The following is a 25,686-nucleotide window of genomic DNA, read 5'->3' on the forward strand; positions in this document are numbered from 1 at the left end:
GCGGCGAGAGACTTGTATCTCTGTCCAAAAACTCTTCATAGCTGCTTAATTGTAATCGGAATCATTACAACTATCACGTAGGAAAGTAGCCAAGGGTCCATACTGTAAGATGAAACTGCAAAAGTTGATAAATTACATCTAGAAAATGCACCAACAATCGACGAAGCTTGAGTGCCTACATAGGACCGCGCCATTGTTCTCGTCATCGTCTCAAAGAACCGTTAATAAATAATTAATTGTAATCAAAATCTGCGCAACGATCACATAGGAAAGTAGCCAAGGGTCTATTCTTTGAGAGGCGATTCTAAAAGTTCATAAAATATTCGCAGGAAATGAGAAATTAGTGAATTTCCAGTTACTGCGTAATATTTCTATCTCCCTCCTTGTCGCGCACACTAGCGCTCTCTCTCGCGCACGCCACCTGTCGCCCTCCTTGTCGCGCACTATTCCTTTCTCTCTCGCTCAGCTCAGGCCGTGCCACCTCTTTTAGTATCATGTATTCCTATTAACTCGGCGAATTTCCTGATCCAAACAGCACACTCGGGAACTTCTTGTGGATAATGTAGGGATCGCGGTGGGTAATCTAACCTATATAAAAGGCTTTTTTATTAGTAACTATGTATCGATTCGTAAATAAAACGCATACGAGTGATTACTGAACGTTGTCACAACACTATAGTCTCAAATCCAGCTGTACAAATGTATAAATCATTTTGAAAAGATCGAAAATCTTTAAACAAAGTATGCATTCACTAACCGCGGCGAGAGACTTGTATCTCTGTCCAAAAACTCTTCATAGCTGCTTAATTGTAATCGGAATCATTACAACTATCACGTAGGAAAGTAGCCAAGGGTCCATACTGTAAGATGAAACTGCAAAAGTTGATAAATTACATCTAGAAAATGCACCAACAATCGACGAAGCTTGAGTGCCTACATAGGACCGCGCCATTGTTCTCGTCATCGTCTCAAAGAACCGTTAATAAATAATTAATTGTAATCAAAATCTGCGCAACGATCACATAGGAAAGTAGCCAAGGGTCTATTCTTTGAGAGGCGATTCTAAAAGTTCATAAAATATTCGCAGGAAATGAGAAATTAGTGAATTTCCAGTTACTGCGTAATATTTCTATCTCCCTCCTTGTCGCGCACACTAGCGCTCTCTCTCGCGCACGCCACCTGTCGCCCTCCTTGTCGCGCACTATTCCTTTCTCTCTCGCTCAGCTCAGGCCGTGCCACCTCTTTTAGTATCATGTATTCCTATTAACTCGGCGAATTTCCTGATCCAAACAGCACACTCGGGAACTTCTTGTGGATAATGTAGGGATCGCGGTGGGTAATCTAACCTATATAAAAGGCTTTTTTATTAGTAACTATGTATCGATTCGTAAATAAAACGCATACGAGTGATTACTGAACGTTGTCACAACACTATAGTCTCAAATCCAGCTGTACAAATGTATAAATCATTTTGAAAAGATCGAAAATCTTTAAACAAAGTATGCATTCACTAACCGCGGCGAGAGACTTGTATCTCTGTCCAAAAACTCTTCATAGCTGCTTAATTGTAATCGGAATCATTACAACTATCACGTAGGAAAGTAGCCAAGGGTCCATACTGTAAGATGAAACTGCAAAAGTTGATAAATTACATCTAGAAAATGCACCAACAATCGACGAAGCTTGAGTGCCTACATAGGACGGCGCCATTGTTCTCGTCATCGTCTCAAAGAACCGTTAATAACTAATTAATTGTAATCAAAATCTGCGCAACGATCACATAGGAAAGTAGCCAAGGGTCTATTCTTTGAGACGCGACTCTAAAAGTTCATAAAATATTCGCAGGAAATGAGAAATTAGTGAATTTCCAGTGACTGCGTAATATTTCTATCTCCCTCCTTGTCGCACACTATTCCTTTCTCTCTCGCGCACGCCACCTGTTGCCCTCCTTGTCGCGCACTATTCCTTTCTCTCTCGCTCAGCTCAGGCCGTGCCACCTCTTTTAGTATCATGTATTCCTATTAACTCGGCGAATTTCCTGGTCCAAACAGCACACTCGGGAACTTCTTGTGGATAATGTAGGGATCCCGGTGGGTAATCTAACCTATATAAAAGGCATTTTTATTAGTAACTATGCATCGATTCGTAAATAAAACGCATACGAGTGATTACTGAACGTTGTCACAACACTATAGTCTCAAATCCAGCTGTACAAATGTATAAATCATTTTGAAAAGATCGAAAATCTTTAAACAAAGTATGCATTCACTAACCGCGGCGAGAGACTTGTATCTCTGTCCAAAAACTCTTCATAGCTGCTTAATTGTAATCGGAATCATTACAACTATCACGTAGGAAAGTAGCCAAGGGTCCATACTGTAAGATGAAACTGCAAAAGTTGATAAATTACATCTAGAAAATGCACCAACAATCGACGAAGCTTGAGTGCCTACATAGGACCGCGCCATTGTTCTCGTCATCGTCTCAAAGAACCGTTAATAAATAATTAATTGTAATCAAAATCTGCGCAACGATCACATAGGAAAGTAGCCAAGGGTCTATTCTTTGAGAGGCGATTCTAAAAGTTCATAAAATATTCGCAGGAAATGAGAAATTAGTGAATTTCCAGTTACTGCGTAATATTTCTATCTCCCTCCTTGTCGCGCACACTAGCGCTCTCTCTCGCGCACGCCACCTGTCGCCCTCCTTGTCGCGCACTATTCCTTTCTCTCTCGCTCAGCTCAGGCCGTGCCACCTCTTTTAGTATCATGTATTCCTATTAACTCGGCGAATTTCCTGATCCAAACAGCACACTCGGGAACTTCTTGTGGATAATGTAGGGATCGCGGTGGGTAATCTAACCTATATAAAAGGCTTTTTTATTAGTAACTATGTATCGATTCGTAAATAAAACGCATACGAGTGATTACTGAACGTTGTCACAACACTATAGTCTCAAATCCAGCTGTACAAATGTATAAATCATTTTGAAAAGATCGAAAATCTTTAAACAAAGTATGCATTCACTAACCGCGGCGAGAGACTTGTATCTCTGTCCAAAAACTCTTCATAGCTGCTTAATTGTAATCGGAATCATTACAACTATCACGTAGGAAAGTAGCCAAGGGTCCATACTGTAAGATGAAACTGCAAAAGTTGATAAATTACATCTAGAAAATGCACCAACAATCGACGAAGCTTGAGTGCCTACATAGGACGGCGCCATTGTTCTCGTCATCGTCTCAAAGAACCGTTAATAACTAATTAATTGTAATCAAAATCTGCGCAACGATCACATAGGAAAGTAGCCAAGGGTCTATTCTTTGAGACGCGACTCTAAAAGTTCATAAAATATTCGCAGGAAATGAGAAATTAGTGAATTTCCGGTGACTGCGTAATATTTCTATCTCCCTCCTTGTCGCGCACTCTAGCGCTCTCTCTCGCACGCATCAGATATCTCCCTCCTTGTCGCACGCGCTAGTGTTCTCTCTCTCGCTCAGCTCAGCCGTGCCACCTCCTTTAGTATCATGTATTCCTATTAACTCGAGCGAATTTCCTGGTCCAAACAGCCCACTCGGGAACTTCTTGGGGATAACGTAGGGATCGCGGTTGGTAATACAAACTGTATAAAACGCTTTTTTTTATTATTAACTATTAGGGTGCTATTATTAGTATCTATTAGGGTTCTTTACTGAATTTCTTTTAATCGAGTGATTGCTTGGCAGTTCTCTACTTCTATACTGGAGAGATCGATGAAACATTTCCATCTATTTCTTTGGTTTAGTAGCCTAGGCTTTTCATGTACAGGGAAATCGATGGAACTTTGCTTCCATCTATCTCTCTACGGGTCTCGAAACGCAGCAATCACCTTGTGGTGAGACCTGGTAATCGGTGAGAACCGAGCCGATTGTCAAATATTCTAGTCGGATATAAGAATTTCTTTAACTTGTCAAGTTAGTTAGAAGGATAAGTGCAAGTTTGGTAAATGCAAACTACTTTGAAACATACCTATCAGCTTTGCCAAACTAATTTATATGCACTTCTATACTTGAATTCGAGAATATAGAACTTTGTCAATACTTCATTAGCAAATTTTAGGAAAAATAAGTACTTATTGTCTTACCGTTTCTTCGTTGCATTGGAGCGTCTTGTATTGCGCATTTGCTTCGGATGACCGCGGGGAAACTAATTAAATACGAAGAATGTAACCGTATAACATACGCATATGGCGTATGTTAATAATTGCAACTACCATGCAGGAAACCACAGTCATTTAACAAACTCCAGCCACTACAGGACGATACCTATTCCAAGTCGTTAGGAGGGGGCATAGAAAAATGCAGTAGAGTTCGTCTAAAAATATTTTGATACAAGTCCACAGAGGTGGGTAAAAAAACAATCGTGATACAAAAAAGATACAGACAATAAATCTGTAAGTTTAGAAACAGTTTCGCTTTGATCGTATAAAGTACATATAATCCGTGATGCATATGATGTCTTTGTGTGTGTTTATGCGTGTGGTGGCACACAGCCAGGATGCGTGAACGCGCGTAGGCGTCCATTTCGTTTTAGAATTTTATAAGAACGCCGCGATACCCTAAAGCACCCACATTTCCTCTCAGTTTCTACTGGCACTGACGCGTATTTCTTCCCTTTTCCTCTCGAATGGTTCCGTTCCTCCGCTGATCGTGGCACCGTGCCAATTGAAAACGCTTCGCGATTCATCCGTGGCGTTCTGAACGACGGTCCCAATCTCGAAACGTTTCGGGGTGCATCGCTCCGGCACAACTTCTCTCACCTATCAGCCGCTCGCCAAATCAGAGAACCTTATTCCTCAATCGTCCTAGGCTCTCTATCTCCGTCTCCAGTACGTCTCCTCGCTAAACGACACAGGGAAGATATAAAATCAACCGCAACAAACGGACACAGTAACCAGTGTCGTTAAGGATGCGTACCTGAAGAAACTCTGGTGGTTTGCGGGTGAATCCTACGCCGGCAGGTGTGCCAGTTAGAATCACGTCTCCGGGTAACAGGGTCATAAATCTGTAAGGCGATAATTATGTAAAATAGGACGTCACGAAATACTGCCTCTAGAGATAAGAATTATACAGGAATGTTCGAGTATTCGAGCATCTACGTACTGTGAAATATAGGCGACGATTTCGATGGGCTTGAAGATGAGCTCGCTAGTGTTGCCGTCCTGCTTGATGTTACCGTTCACCCACGTCCTCACCGACAAGTTATTGATGTCGCACACGGACTCCTTGGTGACGATGGCTGGTCCCAAGGGGCAGAACGTGTCCATGGCTTTCCCCAGGAGGAACTGGCCACCGTTCCTCTTCCCCTTCTGCCAGTCACGCGCGGTGATGTCCTGCGCCACCGTGTAGCCGAAGATGCAGTCCTCCCCTTCGTCTTTGTTCAGCGCTTTGCACTTCTTGCCGATCACTATCGCCAGCTCGGCCTCCCAGTCGACTTTCTGCGGGAAGAAGGAAACCGCGGATGAGTACCTAGGTAACTCGTCTCTCTGTGCTCCGGTCACCCAGCATTTCTTTCACGCATCCTTGAAACCCAGCTGTACAAGTGCAAGCAGCTTAATCGCGCTAACGCTCTGGCTAGTACACATAGAGTACGTGTTTCTATGATTAGACCTCGAAGGTACGTTAACTCCGGTTACGCAATCGACTCGGACTAAGAATAAGTGGCGGCGGCTGAGCGGGAGGAGGGCAGCCGACAATTCGGGAGGGTTGTCGTGCCTCTGGCGATGCATCGTCTCGCTCTTGAACTTACATCCGAGATCTGTGGCAGCATGATGTTGTCGCGGGGACCGATGATGTTGCTGGGGAATTTGCTGAAGACCACTGGCATTTCTGGCGTGGGCACGCCTTGCTCCTCGCAGTGGCCGCTGTAGTTGAGGCCGATGCACGCCAGCTTGTCCATCCGCGTCACTGGCGCTAGGAAGTTCACCTCTGCTTCCGGTATCACGCTTCGTCCTTCGGCCACGATCCTGCAAGAACAAACGACGTTAGCATCTGCCCTTAGCATTCGAAGCAGTCGAGTGTTTCCCAGGGCGAACTGTTAGTTATTCGTATTATTATTCGTTAGTTGAGTGGAGATAACAGCAGATAGATGATATTAATATTGAAGAGGACTGTGAGGATGCTAGTTCGTGGAATTTTGCCTTCGCGTGGTCTCAATTGCGCAGAAATCATTTATAATGACTTTTCCTTGTCACAAATAACTGGCAATCATGATGTAACAAAGGCTACAATTGCTTCCACGTTTATGGACTTATGTAAGGCGCATATTGACCACAGCCGTTGGGATTCCCTGCCAACTGGGATACCGCATGGGCGCTAAGCTTCCTGTTATTGGGAGCATGTGTCCATATTTGATGACGATTTAAAAGGAATCTCAGAATCGTTGATATTACGGAGGGATTATTTGGTTACTGGCAGGGGGAACCAAATTCGTTAGTCAAAAGAGACAACACCGTGCAGGTGGCGAGTTAATAAAGCACGGGGAGTAATGTGTTGCAGAGTATGAAAATATCTTAGCAAAGTATATCTCATTTTCGACGTAAGATTCTAAATTAGTAATAAATCTCTAGTAAATTCCCCTCAGCAATATTCACTTGCAACTTATTCGTCGTTATCACCGCCTGATACCATTTCAAGTATCTCCAGAGGCAGGGAATTTGAAGAGACATACAGAACATCGTGGTCCGAGATAACAGCATATACATTAAACCAATCTGAAGCACCTTATTTTGATCACTGCTATCAAGTCTCAGCGGGTGCACGGGTACTCTAATCTCCAATTTCCTCTATAGAAACCTCGTCCAGAGACTTAAGTGGAACATTAATCCATACAAAACGAAGGAGTAGACAGGTGTCTACCGGACAGAAACGAGGATCGACGCGTTCAGCAGAAAGCCGATTGTTTCGAGTTAGGTAATTTAATTTGCAGCTTATCTCCGATTGTATCACCAGCTTGTACCAAGCCCGTGTAACAGGAGAATGGAACAGGTGCGAAACAGCGGTGTTCAAACAGCGGTGTCCAAACAGACATGTCCGGACAGCGATCGTTTACAATTAGAGAAGAAGAATCGGTGTAGCGGTGTCGATGGAGGGGGGATCGATCGATCGTTGATTAAGGGGACACGATTACCAAACATTGGACTCTCGGTGTGCACAGTTGTTCCGCCGGTTGCGGCGTAACGGGGCACGGTAGTGCGAGCGATAGCGATAAGGTCGAATAAGCGACGCTGATCGAGGGCGACTCTCTCTTTCTTTACGGGAGATTAATCAAGCGAGTGGCACTGAAAACGGGTTGGAATTCCTCGCATGAGATACTTGGTTCCGTACTCGGCAGATTCGCGGGAAGCGAATAGGCTGAGTATACGTAAACGTTCGAGCGGAGAAATGCGCAGTTATTCGGGTATGCCAGACACGATTTCGACTCGTTAGCGACCACGCATTTGTAAGCGGAGTCGAAGGCCGCTGGCCCGAGGACTCGGGCAGTGGGCAGTCCTCGAGGAAGCGTGCGAGGATGTACGGTCCCAGGCATCTAGCCTAATCTAACAGATCCCGATAAAGGGTTGTAAGTTCTCTCGTGTATGAACGCAACACAGGGGATTATTATTCGTACACGGGTGCAACAAATCAGTCGTTTTCACACTGAACATTCGAAAGGACGAACCTCTCTACCATGGTCCACAGGTCGACATCGTCTTCCCTGGGGACAAAATGGTTCTCCATGAAATTCAGATGCTCGAGGAGATTAGACTGTCTGATAGAGATAACGCGACACATTCAGCAATCTAAAGTTACATGCTTGAAGAGTTCTTTTTCTCGTATCTGCCCCCCCCCCCTCTCACCCAATCCTCGCCTTTCCAAAAAACTAGAACTGTTGCCGTATAACTTGTATTTTTTCTAATTTCTTTCCAGGGGCCTGTTTATAATGACCGTCTGCTAATGAATGGGCCAACGCGATAATTACGTTACGTAACGGTCATCTGCCTGCTCGTACGGCCACGCCTACCTTTTGGTCTTCTTTAGGAGATCATCACCACCTTCCAGGAACTTTCTCAGAGTGTTGGGGATCCGCGAGTCGATGGCAGACACGGCGATTATGTCTCCGCCCTGCTTCAGCTGCACCCCCAAGTGCTGGGGCCCCCCATTTTTGCTGGTAAACTGCACGAACCTGGAAAAAATACGCAGCGGTCGTAATGCATCGGTAGACTCAATGCAAACGTCACGGCGATCGCCGGCGTGACCTTAAATTTGACATGCCTCTAAATATAGTGCCTTTTTATCACGCAGCTGATAAAAAATTCGTGAATAAGTAGAAGGTAGTGTGTTCGAGCATGAAACTGCTGAACGCATGTGCGAGCTTCAATTCACTTTTCCAATCATGTCTTTGCAATCGTTGGGATAAATGGTAAATCAATATTTTTCAGATCAACCGTTGTATTTTTCCCACTTTTTTGCTACATACGATTATTTAAAGCAACGAACATCATCAGATGAAATGTTAATATTAAATTAATGTAAATTTTTACAACAAATAAAAAAGTTATCTTCTTTTTCCCATTCAACTCCTAAATCATTCCCAAATTGCTACCAGTTTGCTGGATTCTTCCACCTGCAAGAGAAGTTGTGGGACGAAATTTGGGGGTTTGCAGGTGCAAGAATCGTGCAATAGAATTCGGAACGAGCGGGTTCTGAGGTGCTGCACCTGCAAGAGGAGCTGTTTTAAAGCTTGCCACTTTGTAACACCGGCAGGAGAAGTACATTTTCGGTTTGCAACATTATTCGGGCCTGTGGAGAACGCGATAATGTTGCAAATCAGGATTCTGGTTTACGAGCACAGAGATTTCATTTGCAACATTGTTGAAAAATTGCCCCTTGCAACTTCGTTGCGTTTTTATGAGGAGCTTAAAACGGTTTGCAACCTTTTAAACTGTGTTATTTGACCCGTGAAGTTATGGATTCAGTCGTGACGCGGAGTCGGCGTAGTGCAAGAATCTTGCAGTTCTACTGACCTTACCGGCACCTGCAATTCATGTGGCTATAGTTCCCAGAGTTATCGTTCTTTAACCTAGAGTGCGCGACAAAACCATTGCATTTTCACGAAGTCGACATTTCATTTCGTGTCGCACGAACTCCCACAAGATGTTGGATCCACCTTATACCTCGCTCCTGTGGTCGTGCTTATGTTAATGCAGTTAATGAATGGCTCGCTCGTTCCCCGAGTCCACACACGCGCACCTATGTTCAACGCGAAGCAACATCTTGTGTGCGCAAATTCAGAGCGGTGTAGTGTCGATGACATAATTATATCTCGCCAGATTTATTAAGCCGTTACAATCAAATCATTATGCGAATTATCGTGCAAAGCTATTACCAGACGTTTCAATAAATCCACCCACCCAATTTGTACATTTTAAATGCCCCCGGACAACAGTAGGATCATAAATATCGAATCTGGAGTCGAAACTTGAAAACGTATGTGAAATTATTCCCGTGCTCACGGCCCCTTCGAGTCCTTTCTACTACCAGCACCTTTAAACGGCGAGAAATTATTACCTGATTGAAAGGACCCTTCCAAATAACAATATTGGTTATCAAATTTGTCACGGTTGCCCGCTGTAAATTAATCCATTAAATAAAACCAACCATCGATTATATTTCCACCGAAAACTCAAATTACCACGGAAGGAACCACACGTAACCGTGTCTATTAAGATTGCGAGCCATTTTCGTGCGAATCGATTCACTCGGCTGGCTGTATGGAGGAGTAAACAACAAAAATAGCCTTGTAAATGTTGCAGACAGAATGCCAGCGAAATATATCGCCGAATATCCATTGAAAACCGACTGGTCTATAATTGTCCCGGAAAAGAAATTGTGCGAATTCTCGACTCACCGCATGTCGAGCGCGCTACTCGCCGAGAAATTCCTGCCGGCGATGAGATGCGCGTTACCCTTCTCGCTGCACGAGTTTCGAATGGCGAGGCAGGCTCTGCCGAGCGAGCGTACTTTTCCGCGATAAGGCATTTTTTTCGTTGATAAAACTGCTCCCGGTGTGGTACAGGAACGTGCGACGTACACCGCCGCTGGTGGAAACAAAGGGGCACTGCTAGGAGGTAATGCAGACAGAACACTCGCCGTAAAGGATGAACTACGACTGAACGCGTTACGCCACTAACGTTCTCCGACTCCATGGTGGGAGGGACCACGTGATCCCGGCTATAGAAATGATTCAGCTTCGAAAGTTGTTGGCGATCGATTCGATTGTAGTTTTCAAACATGCACGAGTAATTATCCGAGCTATCCGATCGTTAGTTGTTAATTAACAGACTTCCCTCTTCTTGGCCAGGGTTTGCGAAAACCCTGTGGCCGTACCTATTATAGATAGAGGAGAAATATAAACGCTATTTATTTTTGCACATCTTTAATATGGGATACTTGATACGTGTCTTTAACGGGGTTTACGCAGCACGCTAATCTGGTAAAGGAATGGGTTTCCTTCTTGTGAAGGGGAATTCTTCACGCTTGTGATATGGAGTGTAGGGATCGTCCACGTAGTAATGGGGCCTCTTCCAATACTTCGTGACCATCTTGTCTAATAAAGTGGACTGCGTAGCATTACAAAAAACGTGTTGCCTCAGTCTGCGTTTCCTGGTTGCAGATTTTGTCCACAATCTTCTGTCGCGCCCAGCACGCGTTCTGATCCATATACCCCTGCGATTAAATTCTGTTAGCGTAACACGTTGAACAGCGAGTCCCGTAGCTCTGCTTCACATCCTTACCAATTTAATCTATAAAATCGTTTAAGCACAGTCTTTACGCTCTTTCTTTTCCCTTTCTTCAAGGAAAATTTAGTGACTGTTCTTACAGGTGTCGCGACAGGTAGCACGGTTGGTGAAATGACAGTTTTCACATTTGCCTGCCTATAAATTGTACTTGTAATTGTACATTGTATTTGTTATGTGCTTCAAAATAACCATCATACCTGAGTATCGATTTCGATCCACTGTTGTTCACATTATCCCACTTACTAATGACAGAAGAGAGCGCACCAAAGGATCTCTGTTGCGCGTAATGAGCTAGAGAGCATTGAATAGGAATTGCTGAATTTGTCGGACCGATGATATTCGTCCGAGCAATAATTCCTGAAAGAGACACGACCATTCAAGGCTTTTAAATAATTGAAATGAAGAACGACGATGTCTTAGCGTGATGTTTGAATGAGCGCGCTCGCGGTTCTGATTCCAAGACGTTCCCTCCGTCGGGGAACTGAAATGGCTCGCCCGTTAGGGGCGAATATAACCTACAAGGCACGAACTTCGGACGATTACCGCGCAACGGTTCACCGAATTCGAGCGAGCAATGGTTTAAAATGAAGCCAACGAAGTATCATTTAGCACGGGGAAGCCAGTGGTGATAAAGAGGCTTGGAAAACTCGTGCTACGTACCTCGAACCGCGGTGGTAACAATACGCAACATTCTTCTTTTCGCGCAGTTCCGTCGGTGACCAGCTGTTTTGTGCCGTCGTTCCCTTTTTCCTTTGGCTGCCTGACCGGCCACCCGAAAGATGTTCCGAATTGGATTAAAATTTCCGTGCAACGGTCTAAATAGGGTACGTAAAGTAAGTACAAGGGGGACTGTTATGCCCCAGCGAATCGACTGTCCCGGCGATGCGTGAATCCCACGAGAAATACGCGAGGAACACGGAGGAAATAGCGTCTGATCCCCGCTGATTAGACATTAGTGGTCGCGACGTCTCGCCCAATAATATTTCCTTTCCCCGGCGTCGTTTGTCATTTTTTCGTCGGCGGATAATTGGGAATTCGCACGGGAAATCGCGGCCGCGTCACGATGGCAATATATTCGCAAGTTGTCAGTGAATATTCCCGCGAGCAAGACCAAGGATGCCCGCCTCGTGTGTGACAAGATGGCTTAAATTTAGGAGCTTACATAATTCCAGACGATTTTCACTGGCCCCGTTGCCCTTTCAGATCAAAAAACACGGATCCTCCAGGCTTCAACTGACGACCAGGTGTTACGAGACACGTGCACGAGTTAAATGCGAGCCGGAATGGAAGTGAGTGAATTTTCCGCCTCTGTTTGATAACACATTTCCACGATTGTCAGAGCTGTCATCGTTTTTAAGGGGACAGAGCGGTCTGTCGTTATTTTCCTCCGGAACTCAACTAGACACGTTTCATCGAATTATTAACGGTCTCTCGTATTTCATCAGCTTCTCTGTGATTTAAATTTCGATTAGGTTAGGTTCGATGCAAACGTATCTGTGGATTCTGCCGGAATCTGTTTTTTTTTTTTTTTAGTTTATAGTTCTTTAAGTTTTCGATGTCTTCTGTTATGGAATGTTCGTGTACGATTATTATCTTCAATGTTTATGTCATCAATTGTAACTGGTTATTTGAGAATTAAAAATACACACATGTATACATATATACTTAATTGTGTAATATTGAGAGGAATACAGGAATATTTTTGATATTACGTCGACTAGGGGGAGCAAGAATAATTTATATAAGCATAGTTGTGTGTTCTAGGTTGTTCAAGGATGTCAAACTTACGTCCAGATATTCTGGACATAGGTATTCAACAGATTCGTCCAAAAGGTATTCAGAATTTAAACCTTGGAGCACGTTGTTGACGCATTATGTAACAAAGTTGCATGTATGATCTATTTCTGTGGGTGATTTCATTCAGCTTTACTCCCTAATTTAACTACGAAAGGTTTAAGTACTGACAACAAAACTGCATATGTTAATCAATGAATCAGTTAATTAACGCTTATTCCTTCCTCGTATGCTGAATTTTGAAGGCAAAAGTATTACACCTATACAAATGAGTTAGATCTATGTAGCTGTAAATAAATATAGGCTCTTTACAAATCCCAAAACCTTCATATTACCATGCTTCCCTCATTTCACCTCATGGTTTTGGTCAATGTTTGTCATGTTGCATGGCTAAATGTTGTATGCAAACATTTTTACAAATTCTACAATTTTCATCCTGAAAGTGAGAAGAGTCGAGGCGGCGGGGCGGTGCTAACATTGGCTGCTGTGGCGTTAAGCGCGTCGGGCGTATTATTCTATGCGAAAAACAATCCAGAATTCCGTGCGAGTCTTGAAGGATGGGTGCCTGGCACGGACAAAACTATTCAGATCATCTTTCAGGAGGAATCGTCTTATTTCGAGTTCATACGCACATTCTTCGAAACCCTCAAACAAACGTAAGTATAAATTGCATGGATTACAACCTGTTATTACTTATCTCATGCTGCAAATTATATGAAGCCTTCCTTTCAGAATAATAAGTGCCATTTTTGGAGAAGCATCGGAAGAGAAATCAGGTCAGATTTACCAAAAAAGAATAGATTGCACGAACCTTGAAGATTATATACGTGAGCCCCATTACTAATTCCTGAAACCTCTTCTCCTCCCGTTTGTCTTTTAGTTGCTTTTAGTCGTTAAGTGTCGTTATATTAAAAAAGAGCTTTGTTTAAGGTAGCAATGATTTTGCTTACTAACATTTGACAAATGACATGTGTACTGTAGCGCCAAAGCCAGCTTTCGTACCACTGGTTGAAAAGAAGGAGCAGCCAATTAACGAACCTTACACTGAAATAAGATTAAGTAGAGAAAAAGGAGAGGCAATCGAAGTCGGTACGTTCTTTACACGGCATACAATCTCGTATAATGAAATTCATTTGCCGGTTGCGTAGAAGGGACTGAGTGTACGCGATATTGTTTCAGTGGCTGAGAAACCTACAGCATCCATTAAGGATATACCCGAGGAATTAATGCCGGAGAGTCTGGTCGAACTAGAGACGTCGTGCGGTCAAACAGCGTCTAAAGCCATCGCAGCGTATCAGAAGGCAGCGTGTGCTATTCAAGATTACAACCAAGACGTAATGAAAGTTGTGGAGAGCGCTGACGCGACTGGTAGCGCAGTTTGGAACAGGTACCGTCTCTCGCACTGTTTTCTACTCTATCTCCCCTTCGTTTAGAAGCACAGTGTTGTAAATAAAGCTTCCCTACTTCGCAGATTAAAAGACGCAACGGAGAAGAGGAAGCACGCGGTGCAAAAGGCCGAGGAGCACGCCAACGAAGCGGTGGACTCGCTCAAGAAGATGTTCAGCTTGATCGACGACCCGAAGTTCGAAGCGCCGTCGCACATGAAGACAGCGGCCCGAAGGAACATCAAGAGAATCCTGGACGACGTGGACGACGCGAAGAAAAAGTACGACTTGGAAGTGCAGAGCGGTAACATCGCGGAGCGTTACTGGAAGCAGGTGAAAACGGCTCGCGAGAGCCTTAACGAGGAGCTGCAGATACTGTTCCCCGACATTAACATCCACGAGAAGAAGCTGGCCATCGACGAAGACTCCTTCGACTTATTCGTCCTTCACATGTACAATAGAGTGAAGAACCTTCAAAAGGAGCTGGAAAAGCTGAGGGTGAGTGTTCCACCGCCGCGCATGGAACATAAATGCATCTGGAACTTCCGAGGCTGATCAGCTGTTCCTAATTGCGTACGGGTTTTCCTGTTGCAGACGGTACACGAGAACAAACTGCGCGCAGCCTTAAAAGCGTCCGGCGACGCGACCAGCGCGGATAAACTGGACGCGCTGGTGTGCCTTGAGCTGGACAAAGAGAAGTTACTTCTCGAGAACGAGTTCAGCAAAAAGGTAGGTGGATTAACTGCGAAACGCTTAGCCCGCGCGATATAGGAACTGGCCGCGGTAACTTTTACTACCTGAATGAAATATACACGGCCTCCGCGCGCTTGCGGTCGCGTTAATTCGTTTACAGCTTGCTATATACCCGAATGAAATAAACGGAAAGTTTCGCGGCAAGGCCAGAAAGATTCAAAGCTCTGCCGGCGATAACTCATACGCGCCGCCGCGAAAGTTCAAATTTATGCTCCGACGTCGTTGCGCGCTTCGAAATTATGCGACTAACTGCGGCAAATGTTTCGCTGTCGCATACACGTAACGAAACGGGCAGCCTGTTTTAAGCGGAATTAGTATAATAAATGTAACAGTCGCTGTGTACGAGGCGAATGATTAAACCGAGGGCAGCGTGGGGGCGCGTTTGAATGGCGTAGGAAAAGTTTGGCATACGTTGTCACAGAGGCATTATGTGTGTCTACACATGGGATGTGACGTATTCCATATCCTACCTATGTACCTGCGTATATCCATCGGTTTGGCACCGAGAGAGGGGCGCACATATGGGCGGAGGCAGGTTTCTGCCACCCTTCGGGCTTTTTATCTATTTCCATTTGGCGGCACGCCAATATTTCGCTAGCGGGAGGCAATATTATCTCTTTAGGCTAGCCTCGCGGAATATTCTGTCGTGTAGCCGACCGGGGAATCACTATGACTCGCTGTCGTCATAGTTGTCGACGGCCTGCATCAAAGGGACGGGAATTAATTTTCGGAGTAATTCGTTCCTCGCGTGCAGATCGATAGCGGAGCATTTAAACGGCAAGTAATAGACGGTGGGAAGATGGAAGCAAGGGATGCTTGAATTGAAATCGCGTCAGCGGGAAATTTCATGGATGTCCCTGGAGAAGTCGGCCGACACTTAAATTATTCCACGCTCCCGCCATAAAGTCCAGGCCGCCCGTAATGGTGGCAGAAGGCATGGGCCAGTGAAATCGATTTCGTTGGGCGGAATCCACGAGGGTAAAGGGAGAAGATCGAGAACCCCCGATTACATCTGCCTCGAGCATGGGAATTCCTCGATTTACGGAAGCCTCGTGGAACACGTTAATGCTTTAGCGCGCTGCTTAGACCACGCGACGCTTCCTTTCGGCGATATTTTTCCGCCGGTGTCGGATGTTTCCGTCGTAAAACCGGATATACGGTCCCGCGTCACCCCTTTCCCGGGGTTAAAGATTCCTTCGAGGCCTCTGGGACCCGACACCGAACACGGCGAACGTTAGCCCGCACAGAGAGGGAAAAGAGAACGAGAAGGGCGGAAGAATGATTTTTAAAGCCTCTGTTCGATGACCATGGGGGTGGGAATCTCGCCGACTTAGGGTACTCGAGACCTCGAATGATTGTTACCCGTCTTTTTTACGAGTCGCCAGGTTTTTACGACTTCAGAAACGGTGGAAATATCAGCTCAAAACGACTTTAATTATATAACCCCCGGCACGTACTTCCTTCAATTATCATTTCAAATGTGTCCGTTTAATCGGCGACCATTGAATCGGGGTTGAATTGAGCGTCGGGTGCGCGAGATAATGGAGGATTAAATAAACACTGCAACACCTCCCGTTCAACAGGGATTAGTATATGATCCTCGGTTTTTAACTATGCGCAATTCCGAAAAGGAAATGCCAGATGTACTGCATAATTAGTGAGATTAATAATTCCGGCAAACAGATTGCGGCCTTCAGCGCCAACAGCTCGGAATCTTCTTTCAGCATAAAATACCAGAGTTTTGAATTATTTTTTCATATAGAGCCTGTCATCTCTGTCTCGTTGAATTAAAGAGAACCTCGCCGAGGTCCCGCGTTGAGAATCGCCGCGCGTTGAATATTAAAATATCGACTGGTATCGAGGATTGAGAATCCGATGCAATCGCGGCTATCGACACCGGGCGAACCTGCTCGGCTGGAACTATTACGGCCGGATGTCTTTTCAACCGTCGATCGGAAATGGACGTATCGATCGTTGGCCATCGGCTCGACGGCCGATCGAGTTATTAAACTAGACCCTTCCACCTCGTTTCTGCCGAGGAGCTGTCCTGCAAGAGGCGTCGAAAGCCGCGATTACCGTCTTAAACTCCAGTTCGACCGAGTTTCTCATAGCTAACAATAAGCCTGGAAGTTTTTTCCGCGGCGACTGGGAAAACGACACGATTCGTGGATCGTTGTCTTGTGCACGACATCAATGTAGCTTGAAGTGGTCTGAGAAGCTTGGAAAGTAGAAGAACAGAAGTGTGCAATCTTTCAAAGTGCAGAGGCTAATTGTTCGCTACTTTAAGGGGTTATACCTAGTCAGGCGGCCGAAAACAGGCGAATACTTGTGATTTTTTTTTGTAGACGCGGAAGAATATATTTTTACAAAACTTTTTGCGCTTAAAAGAGCAACATTTAAAGAACATTTGGTAATTTTTTCGTAGAAGAATATTTACGTTTATAGTAAAATAACAACCGACATCCAAGAAGCATTTTTAAAAATTTGGTTTTGTGGTGAGCACTGCCATTCGGAACCAGATTATCTAAAATCAAAAAACGGTCGGTTGTTATATATTATAAACGTAACTATTTTTCTACGAAAATATATATGCTTCTGTTTCTTCAAAAAAAATTCACAAACATCCACCTCTTTTCGGCCGCCTGTCTAGGTATAACCCCCTAAATTCAAAGAATCTTTATCGACAGTTACTCTGCGTTAGTAACTGGGACTGTAGAGTGCGGAAGACTAGAATAGATTGCTATAGAGAAAATATTTTCAGTCAATCTCGGTGCTCGTACAATCCTGGTTCTTCCACCCTGATTGGGTAAGCTTAAATCGATCAGGGCGCTCTATTTCCTATGGATTTAACCGCCCCCGGCTGGAGTTATCACGGTGGATAGCCAGCGACAGGGGAGGAGCAGTTTTTGATTTTTCAAAAACGGATCGGAGGACGATGCACCGGATTAGCATCGTCCGATGCCACGGGGATGAAATCTGCCTCTGTTTCCACCCATTTTTTCTTCTCTTTCTACACGCCGTTGGCCGCCCGATTAATTTCATTTCCTCGCCATGGGAAACACCACCGCGGTGTCAGGAATCATATTCCACGATTTTTCCGCTATTTTCCCTGGCAGCCTTTTGTTTTCCCGTCGCACGTAGTTCTCCTCCCCTAACAAATTCAATTTTCGTCAACGAACACATATATCGGACTTTCAAGTTCGACGAACTGTCCCTCAGCAGAATTGAGCCTCCTTAACGAGACAGTGACCCAGCCCAGGCCATCATCGCCACCGTTCTTCCATTGCACACCCTCGTGTAATCCCCAGAAACGCTGGCTGATCGACGCCTTAATGGAAAATGCAGGGTAACCAGTCCCGGCCGATAGACAGCGATCTCCGCGACGATCGTGCGGCGCGATCGAAGGATTTCGTGCCGTTCGATCACCGCTGGGCGCTTTCCAATCCGTCGGTGTTCGCGTACGTGTCACCGATCTCTCCCCGTCTCCGGAGCGGGGTGGCTGGTCGGGGTTGTCGGGGGTCGGTCGGGCGTTAATTATTGACACGGGGTCCCTGTGCATAGAGGCACTGGGTGGCCCTGACGCCCTCCCCTCGGCCCGCCCCGGGAACAAGGATCCCGCAGGCGTAGCGCATACAAAGTACGCGAGGCAGAAGGCGAGCGAAGCCAGGGGTGGACGAGGACGGACGGTGACAGGGGACAGAAGGGGTGGTGACGAAGAAAGGAGAGATTAGAGCTACCCGGGGGTCTTGGGTCACTTGCCAATGAGGGCAGAGCGATGCCTTCGGGCGCGGATAATTAATCAAAGTCTCATTACGCTAATGTTCCCATGGACGAGACACTTTCACCCCCGACTGTTCCCTTTAATCGTGTCTCGCCTCGCGTCTACACACCTGGTCAGTTCGATTCTACCGAAGGACAGATACGTTTCGCAAGCTGCCTCCTGCTGGACGTTAAAATGTTCTTCGTGTATTCCTATCTTAATTCTGTTACGCGATGATCGATGCTCCGTGGATCGCCTTTATCCCTTATCTCGAAGAGTAAGTAGCGTTCTGCTGCATGTAGGAGGACGAGGGAAAAGGATGATACAGGGTAAGCGAGCTTGGCTTGTATCTTCGGCTGAAGATGATAAAAGGGTTTGGGGAAGCGATCGTGTGGCTGTTTAGATTACAATGTGGTATTATTCCGAAATTTCAGACCCTCGAGAATAATCCAAGGGTGTAAGGGTTCTTCGAAGACCTTCGTCGGAGAAGGGGAGTTTCATATTCCGCGACCGAGCTTAATAATTCTGATCCCGTCGAAAGTCTCTCCCTGCTCGTCCAGTGTCTTATGAACTCGAGAGAACGAGGCTGCACTTGGCCCAATCTTCAAGGCGGAACAAAGGGAACGAAGCAGCCGAAAGAATATATTTTTCCCCACCCCCGCGCCCCCTTCGACCAGGAGAGCTCCACGTGCTCGGTTGTTTTGTGCTTGTTTACGCCCTCGTTGGCGGAAAGCGTGTCTTGAAATATAAGGACCGGTTCCCTTAGGGTGGCGGCGGGTCTTTGTCCTACATTGCCAGAACTTCAGCTTTCCTTTCGCACGCTTTAAAGGCCCGCTGAATTTTACCGCGCTGTTCAATTCGGATATCCGCGAGGGTGCCTCTTTTGTTCGGGCCGGGATATCAAAGCGCGAGATAATCGTTTTATCTGGCTCCCGAGATCGTTTGAAAGGATGCTCCGTTGCGAGCGGCGAAGCACGAGCCTCTAGAGTAGCGGCAGCCTTTAAAGCCACGCAATGAAAACTATCAGCCGTGTATTTGGCTAACGCGAGCGATTAATGAACAAGGGATGAAAGAAGCTAAAAGGAAGGCGCTAAAGGGTTTACGAAATTCTCCGTTGCAGTTGCTGGAGGAGCAGAAGGTGTTCGACCTGGAGCTTCGACGCCAGCTGAAGCTGCAGGAGCAGGTGCACACCGACCACCTTCGGGAGGCCCTGTCGGTGAAGGAGAAGGAGGCCGAGAGGATCCTCAATCGTATCCTCAGCGAGCAGTCCGAGGCGGACTCGATCAAGTACAAGTCTCAGCTAGCGGCGATCGTCGGAAGGTTACGTGGCCTCGAAGCAGCGCTCAAGGGTGAGTTTCTTTTCGTTCGTCAATATTGCTCCCAGCGGAGCAGCGAAAACAGACGATCAAGATACGAGAGGTTAAAAGATTTGGAGGGTGATTCCTCCGAGGACTCGATGGAAGCTATTATTTGCTGGCGCCCGGTGCGGCCGCGAATCTGCACGCGATTCGCCGCGAGTAAATGGCCAGAAAGGTGGCGCTCATTGTCCTCGGGGCACGAACGAGCTGGCGAAACGGTTGGCAGGTCCGTCGCCTTTGTCTCGTCCCCCATTATTTCGCGCCGCTTAATTACACGGGCAAAAACGTGCGCCTTAAGTATCGCGAGGCACTCCCACCTGGGACGCTTTCGAGACGTCTGATCCCCCACTGGTCGCCTCTACTCCGACGACCTTTGTGCCGTCGCGAGGCAGAAGTTAGATCGAATCGCATTAAGCGGAGTTTACTGCTTCCGAGGTTTCCACACTCGGGGACGCCGCACAATGGTCCCAAATCATCAAAAGCTGGCCAAAATTCAATTTTCGAAGTATATAGCAGCTTTTTGCTATTATAACAGATTTCTTGTATATATATCAGTGCATCAATGTATATTCCTCGAAGAATACCAAAAGGTCCATGGTTCTTTGACCAATTTGCGCGATTTCTTTATTGGGGACGGTATCGCCGACGAGGATAATAATAAAGAAAGGAAGGTTCCACGTGGGCTAGTCGGAAAAGTCGCGCAAAGTGCAGGGACGTAAACGAAATTAAATTACAGGTGGCACGGGGGCGGGCGGTCTCTGAGAAATCTGTTTTACTTATTGCCGCTATAACTTTCCCCCGCGGTGGGGGCTCGGGGGCGAAAGAAACAGAGCAGGGAAACGTTGGCGTGGCTGCTACGTGACCGAACTCGGAGTTACTCCATTAATATTCGAGCATCGTAGGCACCGTATTGGAAATGATCTAATATTTTTCGCTCCAGCGTATTGGGAACCACCGCGTCCGTGCTATTAAAGTTCCTTGCGCGCGGATTTGTTGTTCTAAATGGCCGACACCGCGTTAGCATCACGTCCCGGGTGTTTTTTAATGGAGGCACAGGATATCGGTGAATTGTAAATCTGCACGAACTACAGTCGCTAAAATTTGCAGGAATGCCTTGCAGCTTGGAAGAACGATCGTAGCAATTAAGCTGATAGTGGACTTCGGGCTGAATCGACGAAGGTAGAGACGAAGAAATGTTCTCAGCGTCCAAATACTGACAGAAAGGAGGTCCGTGTTAGAAAGACTGGAAGACGTTAATCAGGAAAAGCGGCAGGCGTATTTTATGGAACTTGGAAAGTCCATCCCTAAAAATTGTTTCCTTAACGAAGCAGAGTGACTCAATTTTCTCCCCTGGCTTTCACAGAAACATCCAGGGCAAGCACCGCGCTCTCATTCGAACAGTATTTTATCCGTGTCTGCGCGGAACTTCCCAACCGAGCGGAACGTCTTGACTTCTCCTCCCTCTTCATAAAAGTTTGCAAGGCAAACTTTGCACTCTCATCCGATCAATATTTTACCGAACCGTTGTTGACAGACTTGCTTGCCAAGCTCCCGGCTTCGAGGAGCGACCAGAACACCGAGCACCTCGTCCTTTTTCTCACGAATGCTAGCAAGCCTCCTCCAGAGCTAGAGCCAAGCGTCCACGACGTCCAGGAATTGGGTCCTGACGAAAGGTGTCTCGAAAGCATCGACGGGCTAGTTGTTCCTGCGCCGCTCCCCCCTCGTTTTATCAGGGAACAGAAGGCTAGCAGCTTCATCCGGATTAACTCGAGTCGAGCTTAATACACTTTCGGCAGGCCTGTTATCGCTCGATGCACGTCCTCGGAGATTAATGTTCGATTAACGAATGCTCGAGCCATCGTCTAGCCTGGCAGACTGTTTCCCAGCGACACGAATTGCTTCGAACGTCCATGTCGCAGTGGTTCAGTTAGCGGGGTGGAAATTTGTAGGGACAGCGGCGCGACAGTACGCGTCACTCTTGCTTATGATTCCACAATTAAGCATATGTACCGTAACGACAATAAATCTGATTGAACTCCCAACACTGTTTCGATGCAAACACCCTTCCCTAAATTCACTCGCTTTGCGCGAAACTTCTCAACGGATTAGAGGTTGCTGCGTCCCAAGCAAACTTGAAGCGATTTTTCTCCGATAGAAGTATCGAGCGCGCACAGTGCTCAGTGCGGTACGAGTGGCAGGGGGAATTGGTACAGGGGAATCGCTGTAAAAGGAAGCACGCAGCGTGCGGGGAACGATTGTGAAGAGGCATCGAGTTTCTTGCGCGAGATCGCGGTACAAAAGTTTGTTGGCTTTCGTGGGTCGGTTTCCCGGGGAAAAATTACCGCAAGTTATTGGATCTTCCGCTGGGTATCCGTAGCGAGAATGTATCGCCCTTTTATGGAAAACTGCTGCAAGAACAGATACGAGCTTCCCGCGAAAATATCGGTTTCTTTGCGGAATAACGTTACGACATAGTAAGAAGCTTCCTATCCCAACTTCCCACGCAGCGCACACATAACTGCGGATCATACAGAATGTCCTAAAGTTTCAAAAGTTCGGTCAAACAAAATTCGATAAATTACCGACGCACGAAATAACCACCCCCGATCACTCAGCTTTGATTCCACGCTTGGATTGCGCGTTTAACTCGATAGCCGGAGGCTCGACGACTCGGAAGGAGGGGGATCGAAAAAGTTGGCCGGTGGTAGTCGTTCAACAAAGTTTCCAAATGAGCCGTTGTACTGCGTGCAGCGTAACGACAAAAACACCGGCAATAAATCCCCGGCTGGGTATAATGGCAGTGTTCTGGGCTAGTTTCGTTGCATTGGAGAGAGAGAGAGAGAGAGAGGAACAGAGGGGCTGATAGTTCCCCAGACAGTTCGAGAATGATAAAGGGGTCGGTGGAAAGAGGCACGGGAAAGAGAGAGGCCGGGACGTGTGGTTTTACGAGGCCAGCTAGCAGCTAACGTATTCACCATGTGCCGCAATTATAACTTGCCCCGTTCGTCCCCCGAGGGCTGCCATTAAGGGTCAACGCGCACCCCGACTGTTCAGGGGTCGCGAGGAAGGAACACTGCAAGAATGTTTGAATATTTCTCCGCTGGATATTCTGTCTTCGTTCGACGGGGTCCGAATTGAAGGAAATACCTTGGACGCGCGCCATTATTTATCTCGCGCGGGATACTTTTTCGTGCTCGCTCCATTCGAGCCTCCTCGGTGTGGAAAAACATGGGCACGTGGGAGAAGTTGCCTTGTACTACGGGGTAGTTAAGTGGAAGATCCCTTTAATCGCTGGGAAATTAAGAATCGAGAGTGGAATTCTCTGCGGACTAGGAGCAATTTTCTGTGATCGTCAACAAGTGGAGGATCGATGGAGCGTAATAGTTATTAAAATATTTGATTCCAGCCTAAATTATTTAGGGCAGGTCTGCGGAGGGTTAACGAGGGAGCTTTTAATTCCTCTCCACGGCTGTTTTTCCCTCTCGTTGACCAGAAACGGTACATTCTTCTGGCCGTGGAAAATGTTTGAAACTTGGGAACAACTCTGCCGCGCCGGCTCGCGTGTAAGCCCAAGTTACGAGCGGTTTCTGTGGTTTATCCGTGGTAGACGTGTACTTAACGCGTGGAAGTAGTTGACGCGGTTAAAGGATGAAGCTTTCCATCTTTGCGAGTCACGCTGCGGCGGCGCTATTAATCATAATTTCTGGGAGCCGTGCCCTCGCATACTAGAAGAAGTTTCGATGGCGTGGAACGACGATACGCAACGAATAACTATCTCTGTATCTATAAAGCTTTCTCAGTACTAAACCCTACAAGAATCAGAATGGCCACACGTGTCATTAGAATCCCCTGCGAAGAAAGTATCCACAGATTTCAATTTCACTTCGAACTCATCCAAAAGTCATCAGCCACCGGCTGTTCTCCATCGCTTGTCGTAAATAACTTGGAAGCACGACGTTATTTTCAGGGGCACGACGGGGCTGCGCGGCCTCCGACACATTTTTGCAAGCAATAAACGTCACTCCCTGCCGTGGGAAAGCCAGAACGACAATCCACGTCGATACGGGCCAATCAATTTCGCCGCCGTGCGGCCGTCCCTCGTGCTTTTTCATTTTCCATCGTTCCCGGCCGCTCGGCCAGGGCCATTATCCTCGTCGGCGCGGATTTATCCAAGCGGCCGTAAAAATTCCGTCACGCGATTTCCACGATCCCCGTGGCGAGGGGACGGTCGATCAAAACGGGCAGAAAACACCCACACACATACACACACACACCGAGGGAGAATGCAGGGGAGGAGAGAATGTCGTCAAACGGCGAAGCCGATAAAAGTCTAGCGATTGTTCGAGGGCCGGGTATCAGCCAATTCATCCTGTAATCTGGATAAACGATAGGGGCTCTATAATTGCGAAGGACAGCGACGAAAGTGTCGGGCAAGCTCCAGTTACGATTCTACTTGCGTTCCGTTGATCGCGCGCTTAGTTATTAGGCAGATTTTCAAAGTAGTTAGCTACAGCTTGCGGAGGAGCTTGTACACCACAGCTACGTAACATGTGTCGACTAATCTGTGGCTGAATCCACTCAGTCACTATCAATTATCACCCCGGCTGACCTATATCTCACGCAGCATCCCCTAGCATGACGAAGTGCTCCATCAAGATGCAAAAGAAACTCGCTGATGTGTATCCACCCTGTATGCAGACGTTTTCAGCGCGAACGGGGTGGGCGAGGGTGGTCTATGATGAAAAATGTATATAACCGCGACGCGAGGCAGAGGCGAGGCATTTTGGGAATCCCCTTAAAAGTATGGAAATTCGGGGCAGCGAGCCGCAGAGGACATATTTATGCTCTGTCGAGCCGTGCTACATCCTGTATTCATTAAAGCTCGAGCTTTCTAGCCGGCGAGATGGACTGACTAATCGATCCGCGCGGGTGGGAGGCTAACCCTTACGCCGCAAGATACAATTTTCATCGCTTTCGCCCGGAATCCTCGGTGAAGGCTATCTCGGAGGGGTGATTTATCTTGGGGTGGAAATGAATCGTCTGTTTCGCGGTGACAGATTATTTCTCCGCGAGCGAAGAAAGACGGGGCTCGATTGAGTTCCACGTAGAAGGGTTTCGAAGTGGAAACCACCTTCGATTAATCTCCGGCTGGTGTTTTCGAGCCGGGTTGACGGTTTCAAAACAGGGTGGGTGCGCTGGGCGGTATAAGGAAACAGATTTGGTAGACGACTCACTGGTCTTCCTAATGCGATCTGTGAAGAGAGAGAGAGAGAGAGCACACGGAAGGAAGCTTGGCTTTCCATCCACGGGATGAATTATCTGTAACATCCGCGACGGACTTTTCACCCATTTTCACCCCCTCGAAACTGTCGTTTGACCCACTGAGCGCGCCGTAATTTTCCGTCGGGCCTCCGTCGATCCTCTTTAAGCCGGCGTTTCAATCCGCGCGACGCCAAGACGGCTTGCCGCGCAAACCGGGGAGGAAATGGCGGGAGAGAAGGCGGAAGACGCTGAAGGAGAAGACGCTACCGGGCAGAACCGTAAATCCCACGGAAATATGGCGCGGGAAGCAGTTAACCGTACACCGCCGGTGCATTTTAAAGTTTTTATGCTCGGACTGTAAAGTCAGCGCTGCGTGGCAACTCGAAAATTGAAAGAGGGTCGGAGGGGAGGCCGAGGAGGAAAGCGCCGAAGGGAGACTCGCGAGGGAACGGTGAGGACTCTTCACGGATCTCTCTCTTTTTGTTTCTCGCCGAGGGTTTGACGTCAGAGCCTCGGACTCGCCACTCGAAGGAATTGATTGCAACCGTGGGAATC

At 46.8% G+C, this 25,686-nt stretch overlaps 3 protein-coding genes across 8 annotated transcripts in view; 1 reads left to right on the forward strand and 2 right to left on the reverse strand.

The window, feature by feature from the left end:
• Positions 1-4,348: 4,348 nt before the first annotated feature.
• LOC143374336 (oxaloacetate tautomerase FAHD2A, mitochondrial) lies at positions 4,349-10,200 on the reverse strand. Of its 2 annotated transcripts, XM_076822396.1 has the most exons (7): positions 9,928-10,200; positions 8,041-8,202; positions 7,699-7,734; positions 5,788-6,004; positions 5,142-5,476; positions 4,956-5,043; positions 4,349-4,880 (listed from the first exon to the last, which is right to left on the reverse strand). In XM_076822396.1, the coding sequence occupies exons 1-7, from the start codon at positions 10,056-10,058 to the stop codon at positions 4,818-4,820; spliced, it is 1,032 nt and encodes a 343-aa protein (XP_076678511.1). In that variant the 5' UTR covers positions 10,059-10,200; the 3' UTR covers positions 4,349-4,817. The 2 variants fall into 2 exon arrangements, with proteins under 2 accessions (XP_076678511.1, XP_076678512.1); XM_076822397.1 differs by lacking the exon at positions 7,699-7,734 and having other exon boundaries at positions 9,928-10,197.
• Positions 10,201-10,438: 238 nt separating this feature from the next.
• Mrpl35 (mitochondrial ribosomal protein L35) lies at positions 10,439-11,607 on the reverse strand. The gene is made up of 4 exons (XM_076822398.1): positions 11,480-11,607; positions 11,017-11,176; positions 10,814-10,954; positions 10,439-10,745 (listed from the first exon to the last, which is right to left on the reverse strand). Exons 1-4 carry the CDS (start codon positions 11,508-11,510, stop codon positions 10,505-10,507), a joined length of 573 nt encoding a protein of 190 aa, XP_076678513.1. The 5' UTR covers positions 11,511-11,607; the 3' UTR covers positions 10,439-10,504.
• Positions 11,502-25,686, forward strand: part of Mitofilin (inner membrane mitochondrial protein mitofilin) — a 31,178-nt gene continuing 16,993 nt past the window's right edge. For 2 of the 5 annotated variants that reach the window (XM_076822392.1, XM_076822390.1), the window contains exons 1-10: positions 11,512-11,652; positions 12,023-12,108; positions 12,584-12,652; positions 13,057-13,269; positions 13,346-13,440; positions 13,595-13,702; positions 13,793-14,000; positions 14,085-14,496; positions 14,593-14,727; positions 19,632-19,860. In XM_076822392.1, coding sequence (XP_076678507.1) covers positions 11,599-11,652; positions 12,023-12,108; positions 12,584-12,652; positions 13,057-13,269; positions 13,346-13,440; positions 13,595-13,702; positions 13,793-14,000; positions 14,085-14,496; positions 14,593-14,727; positions 19,632-19,860 — 1,609 coding nt within the window. In that variant the 5' untranslated portion in view covers positions 11,512-11,598. Of the gene's footprint in view, positions 11,653-12,022; positions 12,109-12,583; positions 12,653-13,056; positions 13,270-13,345; positions 13,441-13,594; positions 13,703-13,792; positions 14,001-14,084; positions 14,497-14,592; positions 14,728-19,631; positions 19,861-25,686 lie in introns of all 5 variants that reach the window. The other 3 variants (XM_076822393.1, XM_076822394.1, XM_076822395.1) reach the window with 3 other exon arrangements.

Source organism: Andrena cerasifolii, chromosome 10, assembly GCF_050908995.1.
Source record: "Andrena cerasifolii isolate SP2316 chromosome 10, iyAndCera1_principal, whole genome shotgun sequence".
NCBI classification, from domain to species: domain Eukaryota; kingdom Metazoa; phylum Arthropoda; class Insecta; order Hymenoptera; family Andrenidae; genus Andrena; species Andrena cerasifolii.